Source organism: Micromesistius poutassou, assembly GCF_964030765.1.
Source record: "Micromesistius poutassou genome assembly, chromosome: 4".
NCBI classification, from domain to species: domain Eukaryota; kingdom Metazoa; phylum Chordata; class Actinopteri; order Gadiformes; family Gadidae; genus Micromesistius; species Micromesistius poutassou.
The window spans coordinates 7,639,882-7,665,607 of NC_140274.1; the positions used below are offsets into that span (position 1 = coordinate 7,639,882).

Sequence of the window (25,726 nt, forward strand, 5' to 3'; positions counted from 1 at the left end):
AAGAACAAATGATGACATATATCATGATATTGACGCTGCTAATGTGATATATTGGTGGTTATATCAATGTATAAGACTATAGGGCTTGTACATTGTGTTGTCACATTGCATTGACCTCGTCTCCATTTTGGAAGTATAGGAGCCTAGGAATGTTTTTGGTTGTAATGGTATTTTGGTCATGGTTTAGTAACTAATCATGAAATAATTTTTCATTATGGGGTGAGATTGTTGTGTTTTAAACTGGGTTCCTCATGTGAAACATGGCAAAATAAAGTTTTGATAAGTCTAGGTTATGGTGGTTTTACATTTATGTAGGATTTTATATTACTACAATTCTCTCTCATCACAAAATGGTCTTAGTATCGCCAACATACTAATTATATGATGCATTATAATGTACAAGCCTTGGAACACTTTCTTTATTAAAAACGTAGTGTTATTGAGTATATTATATGAGAAGATACCTTGTAAAAACAAGTGAGGCGACACCTTTATCACAGAAGCCTACAGAGCAAATACTAGTTATACTCAACGATAGGGGGCGACAGTGCAATAAGCCGGTGTGCTCGGAACGAAAATTCGCTGGCCTAGGAACCATTGTTTAATCGGCGGAAGTACGCTTTGTACCAGTTATTTCGTTGATATTTAGCTATAAATACGAATATTAAATCCGTAGATAATTTAAGCTAATTGTCACATTTGGTTTATAATATTTAACGTCGTAAAAACGTAATAGTTGTTATGGTGTATTGAGTTTTAAATCATAATCGATGGGTCTGTATTAGTCTCCCCTTATGTTTTCACTCTTTCCGGTCCAAGCAGGTTCTTCCTCCGCCGGTTCTCTTGTCTACTTAACATCCACGTGTGGACATTATTGGGATTTTCACCCGATAAACACAAACAAAAGTTAGGACCAAATGGCGTTGTCTTTCGAACAGATGAGGGCGAATGTTGGAAAGCTTCTACGTGGGATCGACAGGTGTGGATGAGTACAAGAATAAGCGATTTAGTGGTTAGCTCTCTGGCTAGGCAGCGAGCATTTAGCCTGCCCGTTAGCATCTACACTAGTATTATTCCATATGACTTCTCATCTGGAACGATTATTGTATAACTATTAACCTAGTCTCAACGAACAACCTCCTGTATAGACCAATAAAATACATAAAGGCATGTCAACTAACGAGTTTATTGCAGCCAGGCAGCTGTATGGATCATCTGCATTGCATCGCTAACGTGAAGGATTGGCCATCGCTGTCCTATTTATTTTGAGATATTCAAGTAAAGAAGTTGATATCAATATCATTGGATGATATTGTCATTCCACTTGGTTCTCGTGGTTCTATTCAATATGATTCTGAGGTTGGGCTCTTTTAGGTATTGACAAGAGATGCACCTGATTGTGGTGTCATTACGTCTGTCAATCTATTCGCAGGTACAACCCAGAGAACCTGGCTGTCTTGGAGCGCTACGTGGAGACCCAAGCTAAGGAGAACGCCTATGATCTGGAGGCTAACCTGGCCATCCTCAAACTGTACGTTCTGCCAACTTAAAAAATGCTTTTAAGCCGTGATGTGATGTACTAGCCCTATTATTCTAAAATTCTCCTTCTATTCTTTGTTTATTATAACCTGGTCCTGTTGGATTTGCACAGTCCGGTTCACTTTAACGATTCAACAGATTGTATTTATCCATCTCATTCTAAAGCTCATCATAATGAAAGTAGTTTTTTTTTGACACCTGAAAACATGTTGCAGGTACCAGTTCAACCCAGCATACTTCCAGACCAACGTGACGTCCCAGATCCTGCTGAAGGCCCTGACCAACCTGCCCCACACAGACTTCACCCTGTGCAAGTGTATGATCGACCAGACCCACGTATCTTTTTGGTGCTGCAGTTGTTTTATTTTCTTCTTTGCCTGTATGACGTGCCAGGTTCTGATCCACCGACCTGCTGGTCAGCCCTTAGCGTGATCAGAAGTAGCCTGAAGTAAATAAAGATGGGAGGGGCATATTCCTTATGTTGTCTAATTGCAATGCATTCATTTACATTTAAGTAATGCATTTTTAATTTGGCAAAAGACAAACTTCCAACCAATCAGAACCTGTTGCGTCATACAGAGGAAACAAATTATTAGTTGTTATTTACCTATAATGGTTTAGAGGGCCCATACTATACCACCAGAGGCTTGGGTTTGAGGAGCCATTACAAGGCATTTCAAAATATGGAAACACGTGGGTGTGTCCACCCAGATGTATGATGGCTGGACCAAGAGACCAGCTGGAAGCGTCCACTGAGTTGGTCCGTGGGTTGGTCCGTACAGAACCATCTGGGCAGCCAGTCCTTGGTTATTGGAGTAGCTAAAGATTGATAGGTTGTCTGTCAAGTTGACGGTTTATGTTTTTGTGTATCTTTCCTAAGAAGTGGGTTTTGGTACCAGGGATTATCATGACATAGTCTGAATAGGCTGAAATTTTTTACTTTTAACTTTTTGATTACATGTCAATGCTTATGTCTCTAGGAGAACAGATCCATAACAGAACAATATGTTGTCAGTCTGCTCTAAAAGCGAACTGAGGTGCCGCCTAGGGTTAAGATAAGTTAAGTTCCCTCAGGAAATGATGTCAGCAGTTGCACAAGGCAATATAGAGAGATGGAAAAGCAATAAATATAGAAAATAGACTTAATTTACCCATGACTCAGTGGGTCACTGTAGGGGTGGGGAGGGATAGGGTGGGCTGGGGGGGCGGGCGTCCATGTGTCCATTTCCTTGACTACAGTGTCGCAGCAAGAGGAACGCCCCATCAGACAGATCCTGTACCTGGGGAACCTGCTGGAGACCTGCCACTTCCAGAGCTTCTGGGTACGCTGCACGCTCACACGTTCTCATCCACACATGTGCACATCCTCATACGCTAGTACACAACCTTCAAAGGTTTCTCTTATCCTAAGGCACTAAAAGGTGTTTGTAGGATGAGTCTTATGTCGATTTTGTCATATTTTTTAAATTGAATCGCCAAATTGCTTATGGAATTCACACAGCGATGATTGTTGTCCATGTGTTGTGTGGAGTATTATTCAATGCTTTATTTTGTTTGGTTGCCGTGTCTTAGACCAGTCTGGAGGAGAACAGAGAGCTCATCGATGGCATCGCTGGCTTTGAGGACTCTGTGAGAAAGTGTGAGTTAAGACATTAGAACAGGAAATTGAGTGTGTTCCACTCCCAGCCCGAAGGTACTCGGTTCAATCCATGTTGTCTACATTCTCAACCCCTACCTGCTCCTTTATAACGTCTGAATTTACTTCGGGAAAAATACCGAATTCTACCGAATTCTAGTCTTATTTGGACATTAATATGACTAGATATTGGTTACTTTCATCTGTAATATTATTTTTGAATTAATCGTTGTTTTTTTTATCCCTCCGCAGTGCTTTGTGCGTAATGTTTTTGCGTTAAATATCTATTCGCTTGTTGTATTAGACCATTGTCCTGTAATAAAAAAAAAGCTCACCTTGGAACATTATTGACCATCATAAAGCCGTGGTATAACTGAACTCTTCTCTTCCTCGCCAGTCATCTGCCACGTGGTGGGCATCACTTACCAGAACATCGAGCACCGGTTACTGGCTGAGATGCTGGGAGACCCCCTGGGTAGGATACACCATCCAGTTCTGTCAATCATTCATAGACCCAGAGTTGTTACCATGGTAGCAGGGTCCATTCACTTTTAGATTGTGTTCTTTTGACCTGAAAGGGGCCAGCAATTGTCTTATTTGTAACCCAAAAATAGTTCTTACTGCCAAATTATCAAATCATGCATTGCAGTTTACAAAGCTGTGTTTTTAGTGAACATTGAAGGGACATTTGGTGTGTTCCGAAAATGTTTTGATGCTCAATGCTTGGTAGGGCTGCAGAATTAATTGTCACACTTCATTTATAGAACATATTTACTAAATATCCCAAACACTGTTGAAACTTAGTTACTGCTTTATTATTGTTCTACAGTAAGTGCCACCGTATATTAAGTACAACTATAATCTGTCAATCCTAAGGAATAATTCCTTCTTCAAGCCAAACAGTGGGTAGATAAGCTTTGAACGTTTCAATGTTAAACGGTAGCTAGTTTGATGCCTGTGATCTGACGGTGCCCCTCCCACAGACACACAGGTGAAGGTTTGGATGAACAAGTACGGCTGGACGGAGGATGAGGATGGACAGATCTTCATCTTCAACCAGGAAGAGAGTGTCAAGCCCAAGAACATTGTGGAGAAGATCGACTTTGAGAGTAAGTAGTGTCAAATATCAAATTTAGAAAGTCTTTGTTGTTGTATTCCAAACATAACTCAGAGGGTGTGCTAGATTGCACTCTAGACAGAAGGCCCCTTTATAACTCGGAGGAAAGAAAAAAAAGCTGCTTCCTTTAAGTTGAAGATGTCTCTAGCTGTGTTTGAAATCGTTCCCTATTCACTCACACTATTACCTAATATAGTGTTTATGATATAGTGAACTATATAGGGAACGAACAAACGAGAATTCGGACACTACGCTGAACATTTCTAAACGTAATTTGCGTCAGTATTGCATTGTGGTATACGGGAGTAACATGTAGGGAACATCATATGTTCACTCAAATTTTGGGTATTTTTGTTGTCCACTATATAGTGAATGAAATTAACCACTGAGAATTCGAACACCACTACAAAATGGTGAGCACCCTATATAGTGTATTATGTCCGTGATCGGGAACGATTTCAAACACAGCTCCTTTCAGAGAAGGAGAATGGTGGGTATATGTTTTTTTAGGCTCCCTCGTGCAGCTCCACCGCAAGGCCTAACCTCTGGTTATTATGGCGCATTTCCACTGCAGGGTGCGGTCGGTTCAGTCTGCAAAGGTGCGGCACGGGTTGCGTTTCCACCGCCAAAAGTGGGCGTGACCCGGACTGAGCCGTATTGAGCTGTACTCGTCTCACAGTACTACTCCGTTGAGCTACTGAGACGCCTGAAAGGGTCCCGGCAAGGTTGAGCTACACACGCCGTCTGTTGATTGGTCGACAAAATCACTTCCGTGCGACAGGGGGATAACAACAAACAAACATAGTACCGGCGAGATATTTCTGCGAAAGCTGCGTTTATTGAAGAAAATGTCACGCAAAAGTTTGCCGTCCTTCTTGGACGTCCTACATAGTTGTTTGCTCTTTGTTCATTGTGCGCATTCTTCTTTCTCCTTGGATTGGCTACAATGGCTACACTGTGTCGGGCTGCTATGAGATCACGATGCTTACGTAGCTGCCGCGGCTATTGCCGTCCAGCTTAAACCCTGCCCTACCATAAGGGTACTGGCGGCGGTGGAAACGCGCCGTAACTGAGCTGGGCAATACCGCACCCTCACTACTGAGCTGAGGTGTGCTAGGTCCGAAGCGTACCCGCCGGTGGAAATGCGCCATTAGGCTCGCTTTTGCAACTCCACTGCCAGCGCATCCTTTGTTGCTTAGGCTCTCTCATGCAGCTCTGCCACGAGGCTTAATCTGAACATTTTTTTCTGTTAAGATCTTCGTACCTTCTATAACTTTATAATTAAAGAAATAAAAGTAAATACAAAATTTTAGGTCCCTCCCTAACGAGAGCCTATTTATCCAGGCATGTTTAAATCTGTTATGTTCTTAAAGGTGCCATGACATGCCACCAGGTGTGGCGTGATTAACCGTTACAAGGTGTTTTGGAAATCAGCCCTTAACACATCACAGGTGTGCGTGTCCACCTAGATGTGTGACGGATAGATGAGCAACGTTTACTACAGCACTTGGTAGGCTGCTAGACTGATCTATCCAGCACACATCTAGGTGGACACGCCAACTTCCTGCCCCATATGAGGTCATGTGGGGCAGATTTCCAAAACAGCTTATAACGGCTAATCACACTACACCTGGTGGCATGTCATGGCACCATTAAGCCATAATCATTGCCTAATCATTGTATAGTTTCATGTATATCGAATCTCTGATTCAAAAGCGGTGCTTCCCCTCACTAACTGTGTGTTCACACCGCACTTTGTCCCATTTCGCCTATTCGCGCGAATAGGCGAATGTTGCCGCGCGACAAATCATAATCTGTCGCTGTGCATTTTTGTGTGCATTCGCGGGGCGAATTTTTTTTTTGCCTGCCAACGGTCATTCATGCCAATTCATTCTCATCAACCATGGCCGAGATGTGTGTCTGTACCTGTTGTGGAAGAGGGAGAGCCCGTCGTTTATGGGTTAATAATATAATCCGGAGGCGCACACCGCTTCGTGCCGTGATATTATATATATCGTATATATTATATGATATAGATATTTATATATTATATGTAGATATAGAGCGGGAGTCGCAAACGGCAACAATCACTTTCTCCTCCAAGCTGCGGTTCACTGAACGGTTGAACGGTGATTGGCTGTTACGTGACGTCACCCAGGGAGTGAACGCTGATTGGCTGTTTTACGTTACTTCACCCACGTTACCCACAGGGAGTGAACGCTGATTGGCTGTTTCAACGCAAATGCCGCGAAGAAGTTGAAATATTTCAACTTCAGCGAATTATTCTCGGTGCGAATCCACGTGAACGCGCTCGCCGTTCACGTGGAAAAAATTTCTTGCCGTCAATCAAATCTTGTCGCGCGAATAGGCGGAAAAAAAATTCGCCCGATTCGCGTCTCCACGTTCACTTAACATTGAAACGTGTCGCGGGGCGAAGTGCGGTGTGAACACACCTTAAGACTTCCTGAATAAATACTGGTACAATAGAAAAGAGCTTTGCGCTGATGAACATTTGCATTAGCCAAATGTTTGGCCAATTTCCCTCAGGTTGAGACGAGTTGAGGCTGTAAGTCATTACAGTAAACAGGCCGCCCAGTAACTACTTGTGGTAACTGAGGGGTATTCCATCAACCAAGCTAAGCGCAAAGCCTGGCTTATTTTGCTTAGCCGGGCTTCTTTCAGCTAGAGTTGCGTTCCATTAACGTGACTTAAGGGAATCTCCGCTAAGTAACCATGGAGACTTATCAGACCAAACTAACCTGGTCGGGAGCAAGTTAACTGTCAGGCTAACTTGAGCGGTGTTTCAGAGAAGTCCATCTGTCAGCAACAAGTGTACCATCAGAAGGTTCCACCAAGCCTAGTCCTCACGATTTTGTCATAAATGTACATATATGAAGTACAAACAGCGTATCTTTTAAGGGTCTAAGATTAAATGATGCAAATAAAATAATTAAATGAATTTCTATCTATTGTTACCGTGGCTATTTCCTTAACACATTTTTATACAAATCGATGTATTATAACAAAATCAGGAATCAGCAGTTGGATGAATGGTCTAGCACTTGTCTTGTGATATGCGTGACCCCAGTTTGCGGTCCAGAGTATTTCATAGTATTCTTGGCGTTGGCTTAATTTTGTAATTCCCTTTATTAATTTTATTCATTCCCTAATTTAGAATATTCAAAGAAATGGAAAATAAATGGCAATTAATAAAAAGCAGTAATGCTTCCTATATTAGTAATTGCGTGGGGATTGAACCCCGGATGACCGGGACAAGACTATGATTAAAAATCCATGGTCAATATTCAATTAAAATATGTTACGCTTAATACTACTTTTTACGATTTTTTTACGATTTTTTTTTTTTTTGCCAGGCGGCCTCCCTGTTTTTATTAATGGTTACGGTGTTCCCTTTTTGAGTTATTATATGCGTGTACTCCTCATAGACCTCCACAATCAGCTTCTGTTCGCCACTGGATAAGATCCTGCTCGGTCCTTTTCGGACATTTGATCCATGATTCGACATTCACGGTTCTGGGCTGGTTACATATCTCGTAAATGCGCATTATCCAGGATAACGTTAGCCTGGCTTGAACTAACCTGAGCAAGGCGCGGCTGAACTGCGTTGATGGAACGGCTTTAGCCTCAAGTGAAAGTTGGCGCTAGTTCTAACTGGGCTTAATAAACTAAGAGCCGCTTTCGTTAGCGACTTTGATGGAATACCCCCTCTGGTACAGTTGACACACCAGTGAAGTGGCAAAGATAATCCATGACAACTGTTTCAAAATTATTCATTCATTCATGATTCATTCATGATTCATAGGCCGATGGGCAACATGTTTCAGCACAATCCAATATGAAAGGATATCAAATCCAGTTGTATCCTGTGTGACATGGTTCATTTCATGTTAAAGGCATATTTAACAGTATTTGGTCTGTCCTGTCTCTCTGTTGCAGGTGTCTCCAGCATCATGGCCACATCTCAGTGATGGACAAACCCAAACCCGCTCACACAGAACTCATACTTATCAGAACATATTTCAAACCTGGTCATATTTTTTTTTTCCTCTCAGTACACCTTTTTCCCAATAAATGTAATTTATCAATCCTCCTAGTTTTGTCTTGTTTTATTAACTTGGTGTTTATAAAATAGTAAATATATTCAATAGTGTGGCATTTCTGAAATGAATCCAATGGGAACATAAATTAGCCTTCTACAGATGACAATATACTTAAAAACATTGATTAACCTTGTGTTCTGAGCTATTCTGAGCTGCTCTGCACTCAATTTGTGTTTTTAGCTTCCTATTGTAAATTGCAGTCAGTTTGGGTGAGTTATAAATACATCTATATTTGAATATTATACATGTTAGTTGTTTTGCCCAGGTGAACAAATGTTAAAAGGATGTGAGACTTAATGAACAAAAAGTCCCCCCCCCCCCCCCCCCCCCAAAAAAAAAAAGTGTATAACTGCACAGGCTTATCATAAATATTGCTTAGGCCTATGAACTCTGCTGCTAATGTAAAACAGTTTTATAAAATCTAGGATGAATAAACAGGATTTTATTTTCCACAAATCCTGAAATGCTGATCCTAGTATTGCATATTCCCGGAATTATTTGAGTCATCGTGTAGGGCATAATTCCCTCTAATACGTTTCCTGTAGGCCTACCTTCCCATGCCGGGGGCCGGTCCTACGGGCATATTTCACTAATGTGGGGAATCCCGGACTGCCATCTCCTTTTGAGTAGACTAGTATTGTCTATTAACATGCATCCAACAACACCCTCACTCAACACCCGTCCTGTATGCGGCTTATCTCCAGAAGGGAGTGGCCTAACTTTCCCTGCACAGGTAAAGCGACGAGGACGAAGAAGCGCTTATTTGAGTATCAACTCTGCTCAGACGGAGTTTACGGTCGCAAGAATCAACTTTCGCAGCCATGAGTGTTTCATCGGAAGGGTCGATTCCTCCCGGAGAGGACGAATTGGAATCGCCCGTCGACGAGCTCCTGGGGTCCCAGTCCAGACGCTGGCTGTCGGATATCTTTGGCGGTCAAACGCCGGAGCCCAACGGGAACACCGTGGGACAGGACGGCCTCTTCGTGGACTACACCTTCCCTATTGGACAAGAGCTGCTGGCCAAGTCCGTTGAATGGAAGCGGCCCATGGTAAAGTGATAGACACGCAGGTGATTTGAGATGGGTTAAAGTGTCAAAGATAACAGAGGATTCAACGATCTCGTTGTTCATGTTGTAAAGTAATAATCTAGATCTAGAAAAGCGATACAACAAAACTGACGGTTGATTAGTTACTATGGTAGCCTACCTTTTATTATGATTAGGCCTATATATGCTGACCAATGAAGGGAGACCTAAGGGTAGGACAAGGACAAAAATACAAAGCGTTTATTAATAGGCCTACATCTGAATTTTTAACTATTAACTAAGATTTTTTAATGACCTGCAGACATCGTGTCTCCTATAGTGTTCTCAACCGTAGACCTCTCCTTCAACGTGTCTCTCTCCATCTCTCTCCACTCTGGTCTCCCTTTCCATCGCTCTCCTCTGTTCTCTTTCAATCTCTCACCTCTGGTCTCTCTCTCCATCTCTTGTCCTCTGATCTCTCTCTCTCTCTCTCTCTCTCTCTCTCTCTCTCCATCTCTTTGTCCTCTGTTCTCACTCCATCTCTTGTCCTCTGATCTCTCTCTCTCTCTCTCTCTCTCTCTCTCTCCATCTCTTTGTCCTCTGTTCTCACTCCATCTCTTGTCCTCTGATCTCTCTCTCTCTCTCTCTCTCTCTCTCTCTCTCTCTCTCTCTCTCTCTCTCTCTCCATCTCTTTGTCCTCTGGTCTCTCTTTCCATCTCATCGTCCTCTGCTCTCTCCTGAATAGATGTGAACATCGTATTGACTCGGCTCTTATTGTTAAATCAATAACAGCTCTTAAATCTTAATTGTCCCTCAATAATGACCCTTAATGGTATAATGAAGGGTTATTTCTTCATTGGCCCAGAACAGTCAATAATTTCACATGTCAAAATGACATTTATATCACACCTAAATATCAGATTAAGCTTTCCTTTTGTCTAACCTCTTTCCATAATCTAATTGTTCAATCTTTGAGTGTCTATGAATGGTATTGATGCCAAAGACACCATCAAACAACTGGGCACTCATTTAAGTAAACCTGCTAACCTTGTCTTTCTGAGCATGAGCTTCCATCACATGCATATTTTTGTACCTAAAGGCATGAACAAACTTTTAGCAGGTATAAGACTGGAACTCACCATTATTTTAATTGTCAATTAATCTATCAGGTCTATAAAATGTCATAACCAATGGCAAATGCCATCACAAATGACCAGACAAAGTGCAGTCTTAAATGTGCTCTCTTTATCTGCCAAGCAGCCAAGAAAAGTGAAACTATTGCTTTTATAATGATCCATGTATTTGAATTGAACTTAGCCAGTGCTTAGTAGCACTTGGAGGAGGAGGGCTGTAGGACAATGTTGACCACTCTCCAAATTCACTCTTTACAAACCCTACCTGGATTCACTCCAGCCAATGCCTTAAGCAAACACAGCCCCTGTTATGGTGTTTGCATTGTTGTGTGACTGCTTGAGACTACTGTTTGCCTTACGGAGATCCTGCTGGATGGGTTCTGTCTTCTGGATTAAGGTCTAGTGGAAGACATGAACAACATAACAGATTTGTAACAACAAAGTCACTGAATACAAGAACATATAATGAGTTGAGGTCGCCTTAAGATACAATAGCTTTAATAGGGTCAGAAACTTTATCCATCCCAAAAATAAATAGATGTGAACATTACATTTTAACATCACAGGACATACCCATCAAAATATATTAGAAAGATGTGACCCCATATTTTACAATCATGAAATATCCATAAAAAATAAGATTTGAATTTATGATTCAAGATACAGCCTCAATAGAGTCTTGCAGGTAACTTTACAGATGTTACCTGGGATTCTTCTACCATTGTCTAGCTCTGTTCTAGCTCTGTTTGTGTTGCCCTTCATTTTCATTCTGTGACCGCTTGAATGTAATCTGACTCTGAGATCCTGCAAAACGGGTTTTGTGTACTGGATCACCCTTAAACACAAAGCTGCAGATGATCCACCCCCAGGCTCTCACTTTCTCTCTCTCTCTGTCTCTCTGCCGCTCACTAATATCACTAATATCGGCTCTCTGTCTGTATCTCTCGATCTACTCTCTGTCTCTCTCTCTCCTCTCTGTCTCTCTCTCTCTCCTCTCTCTTCTCTCTCTCCCTCTCTCCTCTGTCTCTCTCCTCTCTGTCTCTCTCTCTCTCTCTCTCTCTCTCCCCTCTGTCTCTCTCTTCTCTCTCTCTCTCCCCATCCATGGTTTGTAATGGCTGGTTGTGGGTACGGCTGATCACAACACATGTTGTGGGCCAGTTAGTATTGATGCTATGAACCATTAATTATACTACTAGACTTGTTGTTGTTGTTAACTCTCCTGAATGCCAGAATCCTGTCACAAATCATCTGTGTTTCAGATGTTTGACTTGTTGGGACTCGGTTGAGGTATTTATACCTGCTGAATCTCTGCTGTCGTACAGAAACAGTTTTGGCCTCTATAAATCTTCCTGAAGTTTAAACGCACCAAAGGTCAAGGTGTTCGCTTGGCCTCTGAAAGCACTAATAAAATTCAGCTGCAGAGTGTAGAATACATGAACATAGAAGTAAATACAGACAGTAGATACAGTTTCCCAGTACAATGTCTGTGGCAGGTTGACAGTTATTAAATATCAACATGTAATCAGACGGTATTGGAGCAAGGCAGGGCTGACAGTAATTCAGCACACTGATATATTACTGTATGGTTTTATTATTAGTTAATGATTAAAAGTTATTGACTTATCGTGATGTGTGTGTGTTGTTGTTGCAGTAACATACGCCCTTAAGAATTGAAACATGATTTTTTTTAACGCGAGTAGTTAGTAAAAACAAACTGCCGGCTGACACCATGTCTTAAATGACTATGTACAGTACTTCAATGTAAGATAAATTACTCTCACTTACTAATCCCAGAAGGAAAAGCAGGTATCACAGCAGCAGAAACTGAACAGAACACAGCAAAAGATACAGGATACGATAAAAAATGTATTATATAAATAAGATTATTTTTATCGTACAAACAATGTGCCTGTAAACGCTGTCAGTTGAGTCGTTTAGAATTCTGAGAAGAACATTCTGACAAAAGCATATCAATGAAATTGTGCAAAATTCTGCATAATTATCTTAGTCATAAAAGTCACCAGCCTTTATATCACATGCACAAAGGTGTATCATTTCATGCCATGAATTTTATAGTAAATGTATGCAACAAAGAATTCATAAAAATGCCTCATTGGACTAACCCCGTCTTGTGTGGTTAGTGAGTATCTATCTGCCAATTCTATCTCATATTTCTTTATGCCGTCAATCTCTCTGTGATCCTTTTTTTCTTTCTTAAATTATTTCTGACTCTTTCTCTTTCTGTTTTTCTCTCTCACTCTCTGTGTTGTTTATAGTATCATATAAAAGTTAATTACAGTACGTGTGTCATAAAGATGGTAAAGATAAAGATTTTTTTTATGACAGCATAGTTAGCTGGACAAAATCCCTAACTCCGTCTGTCTTCCTTCTCTCTTTCTCTTTATGTCTGTGTTTCTGTCATGTGTTTGTCTGAATTTCCCTGTTTTCCTTTCTGTCCAACATCTTTCTTCCTTAAACCCACAATCCCACATTTTTCCTTAATCCCAGATTCCACAACAGATCTCACTGAATCATAGATCTTGGTGTGTGGTAATTTAGTCAAGAATAAATACAGGTTTGAAAACATCTCTCTCTCTCCCTCTGTCTCTGTCTCCCCCATGGTGACCCCACCCTGCGCTTTCTGTAGGAGCTTTGTAAATCATCCCCTCCTCAGTTCATCGTGGACGGAGCCACGCGCATGGATGTGTGCCAGGGGAATCTGGGTGAGTACGACCACAGCCACGGTGCATCCTGGGAGAACCGTTACAGAGCAGAGTGATAAAACCTACCATGGAAACTCATACCCCCAGCCACCAGGAGATGGGCTCATCTGATCCACAGTACACCCCCTTATATTTGATCCTGTGCTTGTCTCACCAATGCAGACTTTAGATATCAGATGTGGGCATCAGTCCGCATCTGACTTTAGATATGAATCTAAAGTCTGATGGGGACTAGCTCAGATCTGGTTCCATTCGGGGATTCACTTTCTCTCGCTTCAAATTGTTTGGACCAGTCACGTTGCCGAAGGCGAGGATCTGTGAGCCCGCCTTCTGTGATTCACAGCGAACACAGACATCGGCCAGCACTAGGAAACTAGGTTTAAAATGAACACTGTGTATACAGGTCTGAAATACACTTATTTAAAATCTACTTTTCAAAGCTTTGTCCAGTCACGCAAATTATTTTTCTCTTTGGTAGAATATCTCCATAGCTGTAGCTAAGATTGTACAGTTGTAAAGAGAACAGAAAGGATTAAAATATTAAAACTAAACAACCAAAAAAAAAGTCCCATCCCTGTCGGCTTCCTCCCTTCCTATGTTTATCCACCATTGAGTATTGAGTATTGCATTTCACACACATGTGATTGACAGGTAAGATGGATTCCGTGAACCAATCAGCAAAGTGATGGTCAGAAATAAGCCGGAACTGTTCTTACAGTGCATTTCACTCACTTATAGCCGACCGGTGTCTGAGACCCGAGTAATAGCTCCTAAATCTCACCTAGAGCTACATCACCTTCTAATCTGTATTGTTATGTATCATAACATTCATATTAATATAAGTATCCTTTCATGGGAAGTGTTGCTTCCCCTAACGTGACCTTTGACCTGGCCCAGGTGACTGCTGGTTCCTGTCTGCACTGGCCTCCCTCTCCATGCACCACTCCCTGCTGAAGAGGGTGGTGCCTCCCGGTCAGGGCTTCAAGAATGGATACGATGGAAGCTTCTACTTCAGGGTCAGTGCCCGGTCCTGCCTGCGTCACTCAAACCAGACCTGGGTCTGATGGTGTTTGAGTAGTTACCATGTTTGGGTTATGGTTAGAGAGACTAACCTTTTGCTAAAACCGTACAAACAATGAATAAAGATGTGAATTATGTGCAGTATCAAGTCATTCACTGTTTCACTCTCTCTCTATCCATCTCTCTCCCTTTCTCTCTGTCTCCTGCTGTGGGTCTGTGTCTCTCCCCTGTAGTTCTGGCAGTATGGGAAGTGGGAGGAGGTGAGGGTGGATGACCTCCTGCCTACACAGAACGGTCAGCTGTATTACCTCCGCTCTCCGGTCAAACACGAGTTCTGGAGCTGTCTGCTGGAGAAGGCCTACGCCAAGTAGGCTCTCGCTCTCTGTCTCTCTCTCTTTCTGTCTCTGTCTGTGTGTGTGTGTGTGTGTGTGTGTTTTGCATTTAGAAGACGCTGTCATTCAAAGGACCACAACACTGTCTCTTGTCCATGCACTCTGGCGTTACGTCATGTCACATATGACGTAGATAATTGATAATTGTCTCTAGGATTAAAAACTCCTCTGGCCCGTTTGTCCTTTTGTCTGGTTGGCCTGCTTGCCGCAGGCACATTCACTGAGGCTGAGAGGAATGTAACTTGTTTTGGTGAACGTACAGGTGTTACTGTGGTTACGGTGCTTCTATGGTACATACTATTGTCATTATAGAGGAGAGAGGAGACCCTTCATTAAGGTTTAGGTCTAGGTGGTGGGGGGGGGTTGTTATTGTGTGTGAGTCCACGATGGAGGGCCTCCACCTTCAGCGAGGCTGAGAACAATCAAAGCTTACAATCAAAACCGAGTCACTATGCAAACAAACCAAAGTGTTTAAAAAGCACTGGTCAGTGTGCAGCGCTACAGAGAACACAGAGATACTTTGTGGTAGTCGAGGGCATCATAATAGATTTCAACAAAGTAAAGTATCTCCCTCCCTCCTTCCCACACGCTGACACCACCAATCCGTCTCTCTCTCTCCTTACTCTGCATACGTCTCTCCTCCACCACCCCCACCCTCCGCCCCTGCAGGCTGAAGGGGGGCTACCAGGCTCTGGAGATGGGCTTCCCCCACGAGGCCATGGCGGACATGACGGGCGGGGTGACGGAGGTGCTGTCCGTAGCCTCCTTTTCCAAGAACCTGCCCAGGGCCCTGCAGCACCTGCTGCGCAAGGGGGCCCTCATCAACTGCGCCAACTGCCAGGTAGGCTGGGCCCCCCGTCCGTAACATGGACACTGCTGTTCCTCTGCTGTGATCGGTTCCCTAAGCTGTTGAATGCAGCAGAACACAGTAGATTAGGGGCAGGAGAGGGGAGTTTGGTGGCTGCGGTGTTCCACTCCCTGTCAAACGGTACAAGGTTTGATCCCTCCCCCCGATGTGCACAGACATAGGTATCTTTGAGAAATATGCCCTCACCCCTAGGGCTGCTTTTAAAGTACATGGATGTGTTTTAACTAAGTCAATTAGCATGAAAGCCTCTGCGGGATAACTAAAAAGTAAATAGCTAATTAAATTGTAACAGAAGATCAGTGGTCACTAACACCACCCCATTTTCTTTGAATGATCAGTTTCATCAAATATTTTGTTTTACTTTTATTTTTAAAATGCTTTGACATTTGAATAAGGATACATTCCGAAATGTGTGAATTATAACTACTGTTCTCCCCATTCCCTCCTTCTTTCACACACTACATCCCCTCACGCTACGTTAACACAAACCCCTGACCTCACAATGTTGAACTGACTGATGCTTTACATTTCTGTAGTATACAACGTACAGTGTGTACAGAATCCAAAGTGTCATCCAACCCATAGCAGGAAGACATGTAATGATATAATTGAATGATGGACACATGGACACACCCTTCAGTACCTCAGGAAGCCTGGGTCCTCCCGGGACATGTAGAGACTTACTGAAACAACACCCATCCTTCCTGTAATCCCTCTCTCCTCTGCCAGCCCACAGTTAACTCCATATGAGGATGTTTTAAACAAACCCGACCAGGTCTGGTGTGTGCGGTTTTTCTTTGTGCATTATGTTTTTACCATCTGTGTCTGTGTCAATGTGTGTGTCAATGTGTGTGTGTGTCAATGTGTGTGTGTGTGTCTGTGTGTGTGTGTGTGTGTGTGTTGTTGTGTTCCCACAGGGCCCTCTGGAACAGAAGAATGAACAGGGCATCCTGTTCAGACATGCCTACTCTCTGACAGCAGTGGAGAGGGTAAAAAAGTCAATCACTGAAATCAAACTCTGGAGCTGTTCGCTCGTGACGGCAATACAAAGTGTTTATCAAAGACACAACACAAATATATATTAAAACAGGAAATGGGTTTAAGATAACTGTAAAAGTCAGACTCACATTTAATTGAAATGCAAAATGCATTGAAAGGTGTTGAACTAAAAACTGGAAGGTTGCCTGGCTCCTCTACTCCCCTAGCTAAGTGACGAGGTGTCCTTGGGCCGGCCACATATCCCTAACGATGAGCTGGCTGTGGCCTTGCGTTTTGACACCGCCGTCAGTGTATGAATGTGTGTATGAATGGGTGAATGTGAGGCAGTAGTTGTAAGGTGCTTTGAATGGCCTCAGGTCTGAAGGGCTGTATAAATGTAGTCCATTTACCATCTAGGCCAAGCACAAGAGGAATGCAGCGGGAGTTGGTCTAGTCATGTTTGTACTTGAGCAGCTCTTTATCATAATTAGTGTCACTGAGGACATTTATTAGTGAAGGGAGGTTCCGTCACACCATTCCCTGTTTGGGTTAACTGTGTTTTAAGTGTTTATGTATTGAGTTGTGTTTATGAATTCAGATTCAGATGTCATATCAGCAAAAAAAGTTACCAGAACAGTGCAAATGAAAATAATAAATAATAGAATAAGGAACATCTGCTATACACGTGCGTCTATGTAGAAACTAGTGGTGGATTTCATGATTCGTTTGAATGAACCAGTTTGCGTCGGTCAGTTCGCCAAGAAGAGTCGTTCGTTTGTTCGTTTGTTTGCATTTCCGGTAGTGGTGAATCATGGTTCTCAGTCACTGAGTCGGTCAGACCTGGCTCCTCCCTCATTCTCATTCAAACGAACCGCGAATGCACAGTTCTCAGCCGAGTCGGTCAGACTCAGCTCCTCCCACTCAGAATCACGATCGTGCAATGATGCAAACGGTCATCAATCAACACAACATTAACTAAGTTCCTTTTAGCTGAGGAGTGCTTCATGTTCGGAATCGGGATGTTGTTGCCCGGCTGGCTCTCTTCTCAGACTTCTCAGTCCTCGAGTCTTCACCACTAAACACAGTCAGTGAACGAACGGCAACTCGCAAAACGGGGAATCAGGTCAGTTCGTTCATGTTAAAGAGTCGTTCTTCCGAACTGATTCGTTCCCGAACGAGCCATCACTAGTAGAAACCAACATGCACAATGTACTGTGAAGAACCTGCTCAGTAGAATGTATTAATGATTATGATGTATACATCGATTGGCCGTATTGATGATCTGTGTCCCTGATCACCTCTCCAGGTGGAGACGAGTGCGGGCCCCGTGGCCCTGGTGCGTCTGCACAACCCCTGGGGAGGCACCGAGTGGGAGGGGCCCTGGAGCGACCTCAAGGGGTCCGTACTGGGAATGGGTTTTGGGGTGTGGGAGCAAGCAAGAGAGAGAGAGAGAGAGTGTGGGTCGGTGTGCATGTGTATGTGTGTAAGAGAGGGAGAGAGAGTGTGGGGGTCGGTGTGCATGTGTATGTGTGTGCGAGGGACAGAGAGAGAGAGAGAGAGAGAGAGAGAGAGAGAGAGTGTCTGTGTGTGTGTGTGTGGGTGAGACCAGGTCTGGTGTGTGCGGTTTTTCTTTGTGCATTATGTTTTTACCATCTGTGTCTGTGTCAATGTGTGTGTGTGTGTGTGTGTGTGTGCGAGTGTCTGTGTAAACTGTCTCTGCTTCTGTTATTATTTCCCTCTCTTATATTTATTATATTTCTCTCTCTCTCTCTCTCTCTCTGTCTGTCTGTCTGTCTGTCTGTCTGTCTGTCTGTCTGTCTGTCTCTCTCTCTCTCTCTCTCTCTCTCTCTCTCTCTCTCTCTCTCTCTCTCTCTCTCTCTCTCTCTCTCTCTCTCTCTCTCCAGGCCTGAGTGGAACACCGTGAGTAAGGATGAGCAGAGACGTCTGGGCAGAGTCAACAAAGAGGACGGAGAGTTCTGGTGCGAAAGAAAGAGAGAAACACACAAACAAAGACATGCAGACACACACACACACACACACACACACACACACACACACACACAGAAATGAACATTAGGCAGATGTTAAACATTACATTAATACAGGCTCAGTTACCAAGTGCTTAATCCAATTTACTACTACATATACTAGAAATATAGCAGAAGTTAATGTTGACTGTGTATTATTTGATACACGTCATCATCTCTCTCTCTCTGCCCCTTGCTGTCTGGTGTTGCTCCACCGGCCACAGGATGTCGGTGTCTGACTTCCGTAAGAACCTGGAGATCATTGAGCTGTGTCACATGAGCGACTCGCTCAGCCAGCCAGGCAGCACGGGGCGACCCTGGCACTGCCGGATGCACGAAGGCCATTGGGTGCCCAACTTCTCAGCAGGCGGGCCTCTGAATCTGGGTACGGTTTGACCTGACCTAGGGTCCTCACAGATGCACTACTGCCTGACCAAAAAGTGTGTGTGTGTGTGTGTGTGTGTGTGTGTGTGTGTGTGTGTGTGTGTGTGTGTGTGTGTGGGGGGGGGGGGGGGTCCTCACAAGTCCTAAAAGTACAGTGAAAAAGAGAATGTGTGCATGTGTGTGTTTGCAGGCTACTTCTACCAGAACCCCCAGTTCTTCCTGACCCTGTTGGAGGAGGACGACGACCCGGCAGACCCAGAGAAGACCTGCTCCTTCCTGGTGGCTCTGATGCAGAAACACTTCAGAAGCTCCGGGGTGCGCCTGTCTATAGGCATCAACGTGTACCAGGTACACTCACACACACACACACACACACACACAAATATGTTTTCACAATAAATACGTTTAAAATAATTTAAAAAACGGTTCTGATTAAACTCTGTCTGTATATACCATTAATAGATGAAACATAATTTCTAAGCAACTAGCTTATCTTATTTAAACACGGTGGGGTGTAGGGTGGTCTTCACTTAGATTCACTCCAGACGTATGCCCTCTACGCCTAATATTTGTACAAATATGAAGTCCCAAATTCACTATGAATATGGCCCTAATATTTTGACTTTATCTTCGAGCTGACAGAAAATCGTCTTTGGCGTGGCTCACATTAAAAAGATAACTAACTCACCCTAACCCTACCACACAATATCCAATAACCTACACATCATGACTCATTAACTCAAACACATGTTGAGCCCACAGTTTTGTGGCTGTGGTGGTTGTCTGGTATCTGTCTTAGAGACATCAAACCGTCACACTTATAAAGGTCAGAGATAGAGGGTGTGGAGTGTGGGAGGTGCAGTCAGTGTCAACGCTGAGGGTTGAACATGTGCATAAAAAATGTCCATTAAGGGATTGTGGACATGTTTACCATTTGAACACAACACATTAAACATGTAAGAGTGTCGTGTATTCCTGCGATGTGCACAGCAATTAAAGTGACCATTTCACAACTGTACAAAATAATATAAATGCGTGTGTGTGTGCACGTGCTTGTGTGTGGGCTCCACCAGGCACGCGCGCCCGGGACCCCCCTCTCCCCCCAGGACCTGATGGGGCTCCCCCCCGTCCTCAGCCTGGCTGACGTCATGCGGCGTGAGGTGGTGCTGCGGGGGGCCCTCGCGCCTGGACATTACGTCATCGTCCCCTACACCAACCTGCCCAATCAGGAGGGAGCTTTCATCCTGAGGGTTCTGACGGAGAAGGGCAACGATGCCACGTGAGCCCAACCGTTTTATCATATTTATGTTTTGATAAAGTTTTTCTTTTATGTTTTTAGATTCAGTGGAGATCTGTGCTGACGCTCCACACCATACGAATGAATATTTATTTTGGAAATATATATTGACGAAAAACATTGAGAGACGGTGAACTATAAGTTGAAGACTCTAAAGCTACAGTAATTGTTGTTTCAAAGTTTTTTGAAACAACAATTTTTTTTTTTGCAAAACCAACCATGAATGAATCAGGGAGTGAGCCAGTTAACACTTCCTATCTTAAAATCCATCAAACATATCAATACCTCGATATGAAAACAAGATAATGTTGGTTTAGGATTGACAGTTTCCTGATGCTCTGTCTTCAGACCAGCGGACATACCTGGAACAGTAGACGTCTCCACATTCAAGGAGGTAAGATTACTGTCCGTCTGCCTGTCTGTCTGTCCAGCTGTGTCCTCCTACGTCAGTCTATGTGCCTGACCTCGACCAGCGTGAGGGTACTGGGTGATGATCAGTGGTAGCGTCTCTGGTGTCCTCGTCTCCATGGCTAAATGTGTGTCTTTGCAGTCCCCCTTCCCTCACCTGAAGGTCCTCCCATCACCCAACTCCACCAGACAGCTCTTCAGAAAACACTGCAGCAAGGTCAGCCTAGCCCGCACCACACACTGCATGACTGTCCTCATCACCTGGCCACTGTCCTTTACCTGTGTGTGTGTGTGTGTGTGTGTGTGTGTGTGTGTGTGTGTGTGTGTGTGTGTGTGTGTGTGTGTGTGTGTGTGTGTGTGTGTGTGTGTGTGTGTGTGTGTGTGTGTCTGTGTCTGTGTCTGTGTGTGTCTGTCTGTCTATCGAAAAGGGCATTTGCAAACCACTGAACCTCCACCACCTGCTAACAGAGGCCATTCAAGGAGGAGGTGAGTATTTGTCCCTGGTGTGTGTGTGTGTGTGTGTGTGTGTGTGTGTGTGTGTAACCTCGTCTCTGTGTCCCTGATGATGTTTGTGTGTGTGTGTGTGTGTGTGTGTGTAGTGCTGGCGGGGAGTGAGAGGTATCTGGCCCTGGAGCACTGTAAGAGCATGGTGGTCCTCATGGATGTATCCTTTTACCCTCCAACACAGTACTACAACCTCACCCTGGGACATGTAGCTCTGCCAGGGTCTGATTCAAAATGTACACTTCATGACTCAACCTGAGATCATTTTAGCACTAGTGTTATTCTGTCTATTACCTCATTTTTGCAGCAAGTTACAGTGAATAATATGTAGGGGGCAAGTACAACATGGTTCTTGTGTTGAGGGTTTTCCTTGACCGGCGGTTGATTCCAGAGCAAGGGTCTGGCCGTTCTAGACTGGCAGGGCTTCAAGACCCTCTGGTATAAGATCCAGAGTTGGACGGTAAGATTTTCTATACATGGTGTTTTTAAATGATTCTATTGCCTGCTTTTTGATATCCTGAGGATAAACAGCTTATGCAATTCTAATAATCCTAATAATGCTCTTCATACTTTTGTAATCATAATTTGTGCACACCTACTATGATACACTATGATAACAACCTTCATTCAGGACGTATTCCTGAGACATGACAAGAATGGCTCCAAGAAACTTGAGTACGTGGAGGTCAGCTCTGCCCTGAAGTCCGCAGGTACATTTATATTTATTATCCCGAGGGTGTCATGTATTAATATAACCTGCAGATGGCGCCAGAGAACGACTCCCATAAAAAAGATACCAATTAAATATGGCAATAAATTGGACGTAAATCACCTACAGAGGGCGACAGAATAACTCTCCTGAAAGCTATCGCCTAGAAACACACCATTATGATCCTCACATACCCTAGATTAGATATAGTTGTAGTTTGAATAGGTATACAGGGTTGCCAACTTTTGGTTTTTGGCTGGAGTGAGACTCTGTAAAATCTTATAATGCTTACATTATAACAGGGTCCGCGGCTGGAATTGTCAACGGGGGGGCACTTTTATTTTTAGCACTTGTCAGGAGCAATGTTTTCAGCGGATCAACTGTAATGTTATAGGGCAGGGACGGCGCTACACCGGGGCTAGGGGGTGCTATAGCCCTGTCAAAAATCAGTGTAGCCCCAGTTAAGCCGCTGTGTATCATAGCTGCTTTTATTGAAAAAAACAGAACCTCTTTATAAAGTAACTGAAGTCGTGAAAATCAATTATTTTCTTAGCACCCCCACCTATCAGTCAAGCTCCCCATTAGCACCGGGAGAGAAAAAATGCTGGCGCCGTGCCTGTTGTAGGGAGATGTCTTCAACTCCTCCCCTTTCATTAAAAACAATACAATGTGGTCTGGTCTAGTCCAGTCAAGTCATCAACAGAAAATTAACGGGAGTTTTTTTTTTTCTATGGCGTGACATTTGTTGCGTGTGCATGAGAGCGTGAGATTGATGCTGAAAGCGTGAGTGTCATGCTAGATGCGTGAGAGTTGGCAACCCTGGGTATATGGGTAATAAATCTTTTGTAGTCCACTGTTTATTCTAAATATGTTCCTCTTGGAACAGGATGAGACAACCCAGTAGTATATGTGAACGAGCATGAGCCATTGGCAACATGGTAGTTGTTTTCACTGTATATCCCTTGGGTATTTTCTCTTCCTTCACTGTGACCATTCCACTTACCAGTGGGAATTAAATATCAAAGATACTAATAAGTATTTATTGCACTGGTCTGTTTCTGCCCCACAGGCATCCACATGGACAGCTCTGTGATGCAGTTTGTTGGGCTGAGATACACAGAGCCAGACATGACCGTCAGCTATCCGGGCTTCCTGTACCTCATGATGAAACTGGACAGCATGATCCGTAATGGAGGGCAACGGGGCAAAACTCATAGGGGAGGGAGAGAGAGAGAGAGAGAGAGAAGAGAGAGAGAGAGAGAGAGAGAGAGAGAGAGAGAGAGAGAGAGAGAGAGAGAGAGAGAGAGAGAGAGCGAGAGAGAGAGAGAGAGAGAGAGAGAGAGAGAGAGAGGAGATGAGAATGAGAGATACAGAGAGATAGAGATACAGAGAGAGAGATAGATACAGAGAGAGGGCTGATGGAAGACTGTTGTTTGGCCTTCAAATCAAAGTTAGAACAAAGTACAGGATAATTCTTAATTCAATTAAATTAATTAAATGGAGGCTTGTTACCATGTTGTAGAATATGACAAGTCCTGTTCAAATGTAAACATGTATCATTCAACATGGACAGCTGATCCAAACATTATTTAAAATCTCTAAAGGCATTATAGAACTTTTTATTTTGCCCTACTTACTTATTGACCTATTTCGGGCCTACTTCCCTTTCCATACTGCATAATTTGTACAGATTTTAGTCTCTTTAGAGGTCAGCTACCTGAAGACACTCTCTCTAAATAATGCTGCCTGACCACTCTGTGAATCCAGGTGTACTAAAACAAGCGCTCCCTGAATGATGCTGCCCCACCCCTCTGCGAATCCAAGTGTACTAAAACAAGTGCTCCCTGAATGATGCCGCCTGACCACTCTGTGAATCCAGGTGTGCTAAAACAAGCGCTCCCTGAATGATGCTGCCTGACCACTCTGTTAATCCAGGTGTACTAAAACAAGCGCTCTATGAATGATGCTGCCCCACCCCTCTGTTAATCCAGGTGTACTAAAACAAGCGCTCCCTGAATGATGGCTTCTCTTCTTCTTGTAGAGAAATTCCATGCATTTGACGTAGCAGGACAGGGAATGATCTCGATGTCCTTCAGACAGGTACACGGCCACCATTTTGGATCCTCTTGTGACGATTTAGACATGTTGTTTCATGTGAGGGAGGGTTTGCATTCTGCAAATGCAATGCATTCTGTATTGTGATTGGGTACAATGGGACAGGATGGTGTTACTCGTCACATGACTCAGACAACAACAGACCTTACCTCCCACAGAGTTCATGCTGTCCTGCTGCCTCTGCTTAGTATAACCTCAGCCACATCAATTGATTTGGTTAAAACGTTTGCTGGGGTCCATGCAAAATAAAAGACCAGATATTGCATATACTTCATAATATGGTCATAAAGTTATTAAATATAGTTATGTATCTCTTTTAAGTAATTTTTATTGAAGTTAAATTCACCAAAGATTACCCACTTATGTACTCTATGAGCGGATTACCCATCATTTCACATCTAACTGCATCGAAACACACCAGATGTGCAACACTGGAAAACCCTGACACAACAGTTGCAAACCCTTACAAAATGTCATGTTGAAAGAATGTTGATTTAGTTTGTGTGTTTCTCCTTTTCTTTAGTGGCTCCATCTGACCATGTTCAACTGAGAGGCCAGCTGACCTCCTCCACCTCTGGACTTTCAGTTGTTTTTAGGTATTGTTTTGAAAAGCTATTTAGTTTTAGCCCAGGTATATGCATTTATTCTTTCATTTCACATTACAAAACTGAACACTCAATTCAGTCATTCAACCTATTTCATTTATCATAATATTGCACAGGATTTCATTGTCTTTGTGATCCACGTTAATGACTAAAAGATTCTGTTAATACATGTTTTGTCTACAAGGTTTAGCCCAATTTGAATCTGTATATGATATTATGTGTGTGTGTGTGTGTGTGTGTGTGTGTGTGTGTGTGTGTGTGTGTGTGTGTGTGTGTGTGTGTGTGTGTGTGTGTGTGTGTGTGTGTGTGTGTGTGTGTGTGTGTGTGTGTGAGAGAGAGAGTGAGAGAGTGTGTGAGGAGTGGGAATTCAAAGAATTCCTGATTGCACTACTATTTTGATTTAACAACTTCTAGCTTAATAGTTAGAATATTGGCATTTTCTACAATAAACCACTATTAAAGTTGACCATATCCAATGGAAAGCTTCATAAATACAACCAGTGATGATTTACTAAATTACATATACATACATAGGCCTATACTATAATTATGAAACACTGTGATCTGCCGGTCTTTTGTTTCAAATTACAGAGCTTTGCGGATCTAGTGACCCTCCTGACACGTTATAATACGCCAGAATTTCACAGTTAGCCTTGTCACCCTCTATATTATATGCTGGGTTTTAAGCGTGTGAATGAGATACGACTGTGGCTCTCTCAGACATGAGTCAGCGGGTGAAGGACAAACCGCGGCCGGGGTCCAATGACATTTTTTAATGGTTAATATAAGTTATTTTACTGTCCGTGAGTTTAGGGGCTCAATGATCGTATAGGATTAATGTAAAGAATGTTAAATAAACTAATGTGAAATTTTGAAAGACGAATTCCTTGACATTGTATCGTTATTTGCGTGTCTGTCTGTTTATGTGGTGGGGGGGAGCGGGTGAGGCGGGGGCGCGAGAAATGCACCACCGCCATCAAATGGGCGGGGCTTGTTCAACTGTCAATAGTTTGATTTATTTCTAAACTGGTCCCCTCAAAATATAAACGTTGTATACGTAAATATGCAACAACAAAAAAAAGTATCCAAAAGTGTCCAATTATTCACGATATCTCGGTATGGAGC

At 43.2% G+C, this 25,726-nt stretch overlaps 2 protein-coding genes across 3 annotated transcripts; both read left to right on the forward strand.

The window, feature by feature from the left end:
• The first annotated feature begins 811 nt into the window (after window positions 1–811).
• Window positions 812–8,406, forward strand: eif3k (eukaryotic translation initiation factor 3, subunit K). Of its 2 annotated transcripts, none has more exons than XM_084466966.1 (8): window positions 812–979; window positions 1,433–1,531; window positions 1,755–1,875; window positions 2,784–2,861; window positions 3,112–3,178; window positions 3,573–3,650; window positions 4,159–4,284; window positions 8,250–8,406. In XM_084466966.1, exons 1-8 carry the CDS (start codon window positions 918–920, stop codon window positions 8,279–8,281), a joined length of 663 nt encoding a protein of 220 aa, XP_084323092.1. In that variant the 5' UTR covers window positions 812–917; the 3' UTR covers window positions 8,282–8,406. The 2 variants fall into 2 exon arrangements, with proteins under 2 accessions (XP_084323092.1, XP_084323093.1); XM_084466967.1 differs by having other exon boundaries at window positions 2,787–2,861.
• Window positions 8,407–9,234: 828 nt separating this feature from the next.
• LOC311342482 (calpain-3) lies at window positions 9,235–24,546 on the forward strand (the record flags this gene model as incomplete). Its single annotated transcript, XM_084467301.1, has 20 exons — window positions 9,235–9,462; window positions 13,219–13,294; window positions 14,192–14,310; window positions 14,548–14,681; window positions 15,376–15,547; window positions 16,492–16,563; window positions 17,859–17,950; window positions 18,457–18,531; window positions 18,804–18,964; window positions 19,154–19,311; window positions 20,037–20,242; window positions 20,609–20,654; window positions 20,811–20,885; window positions 21,097–21,154; window positions 21,268–21,332; window positions 21,564–21,632; window positions 21,804–21,882; window positions 22,951–23,067; window positions 23,923–23,981; window positions 24,520–24,546. The coding sequence occupies 20 exons, from the start codon at window positions 9,235–9,237 to the stop codon at window positions 24,544–24,546; spliced, it is 2,088 nt and encodes a 695-aa protein (XP_084323427.1).
• Between the last annotated feature and the right edge of the window lie 1,180 nt (window positions 24,547–25,726).

Excerpts from the sequence above, each read along its gene's own strand:
- eif3k (XM_084466966.1), top strand. The coding sequence starts at position 918 with ATGGCGTTGTCTTTCGAACAGATGAGGGCGAATGTTGGAAAGCTTCTA. Across the intron at positions 2,862-3,111 it reads GCCACTTCCAGAGCTTCTGG|ACCAGTCTGGAGGAGAACAG; the intron begins GTACGCTGCACG and ends GCCGTGTCTTAG. Across the intron at positions 4,285-8,249 it reads GGAGAAGATCGACTTTGAGA|GTGTCTCCAGCATCATGGCC; the intron begins GTAAGTAGTGTC and ends TCTCTGTTGCAG.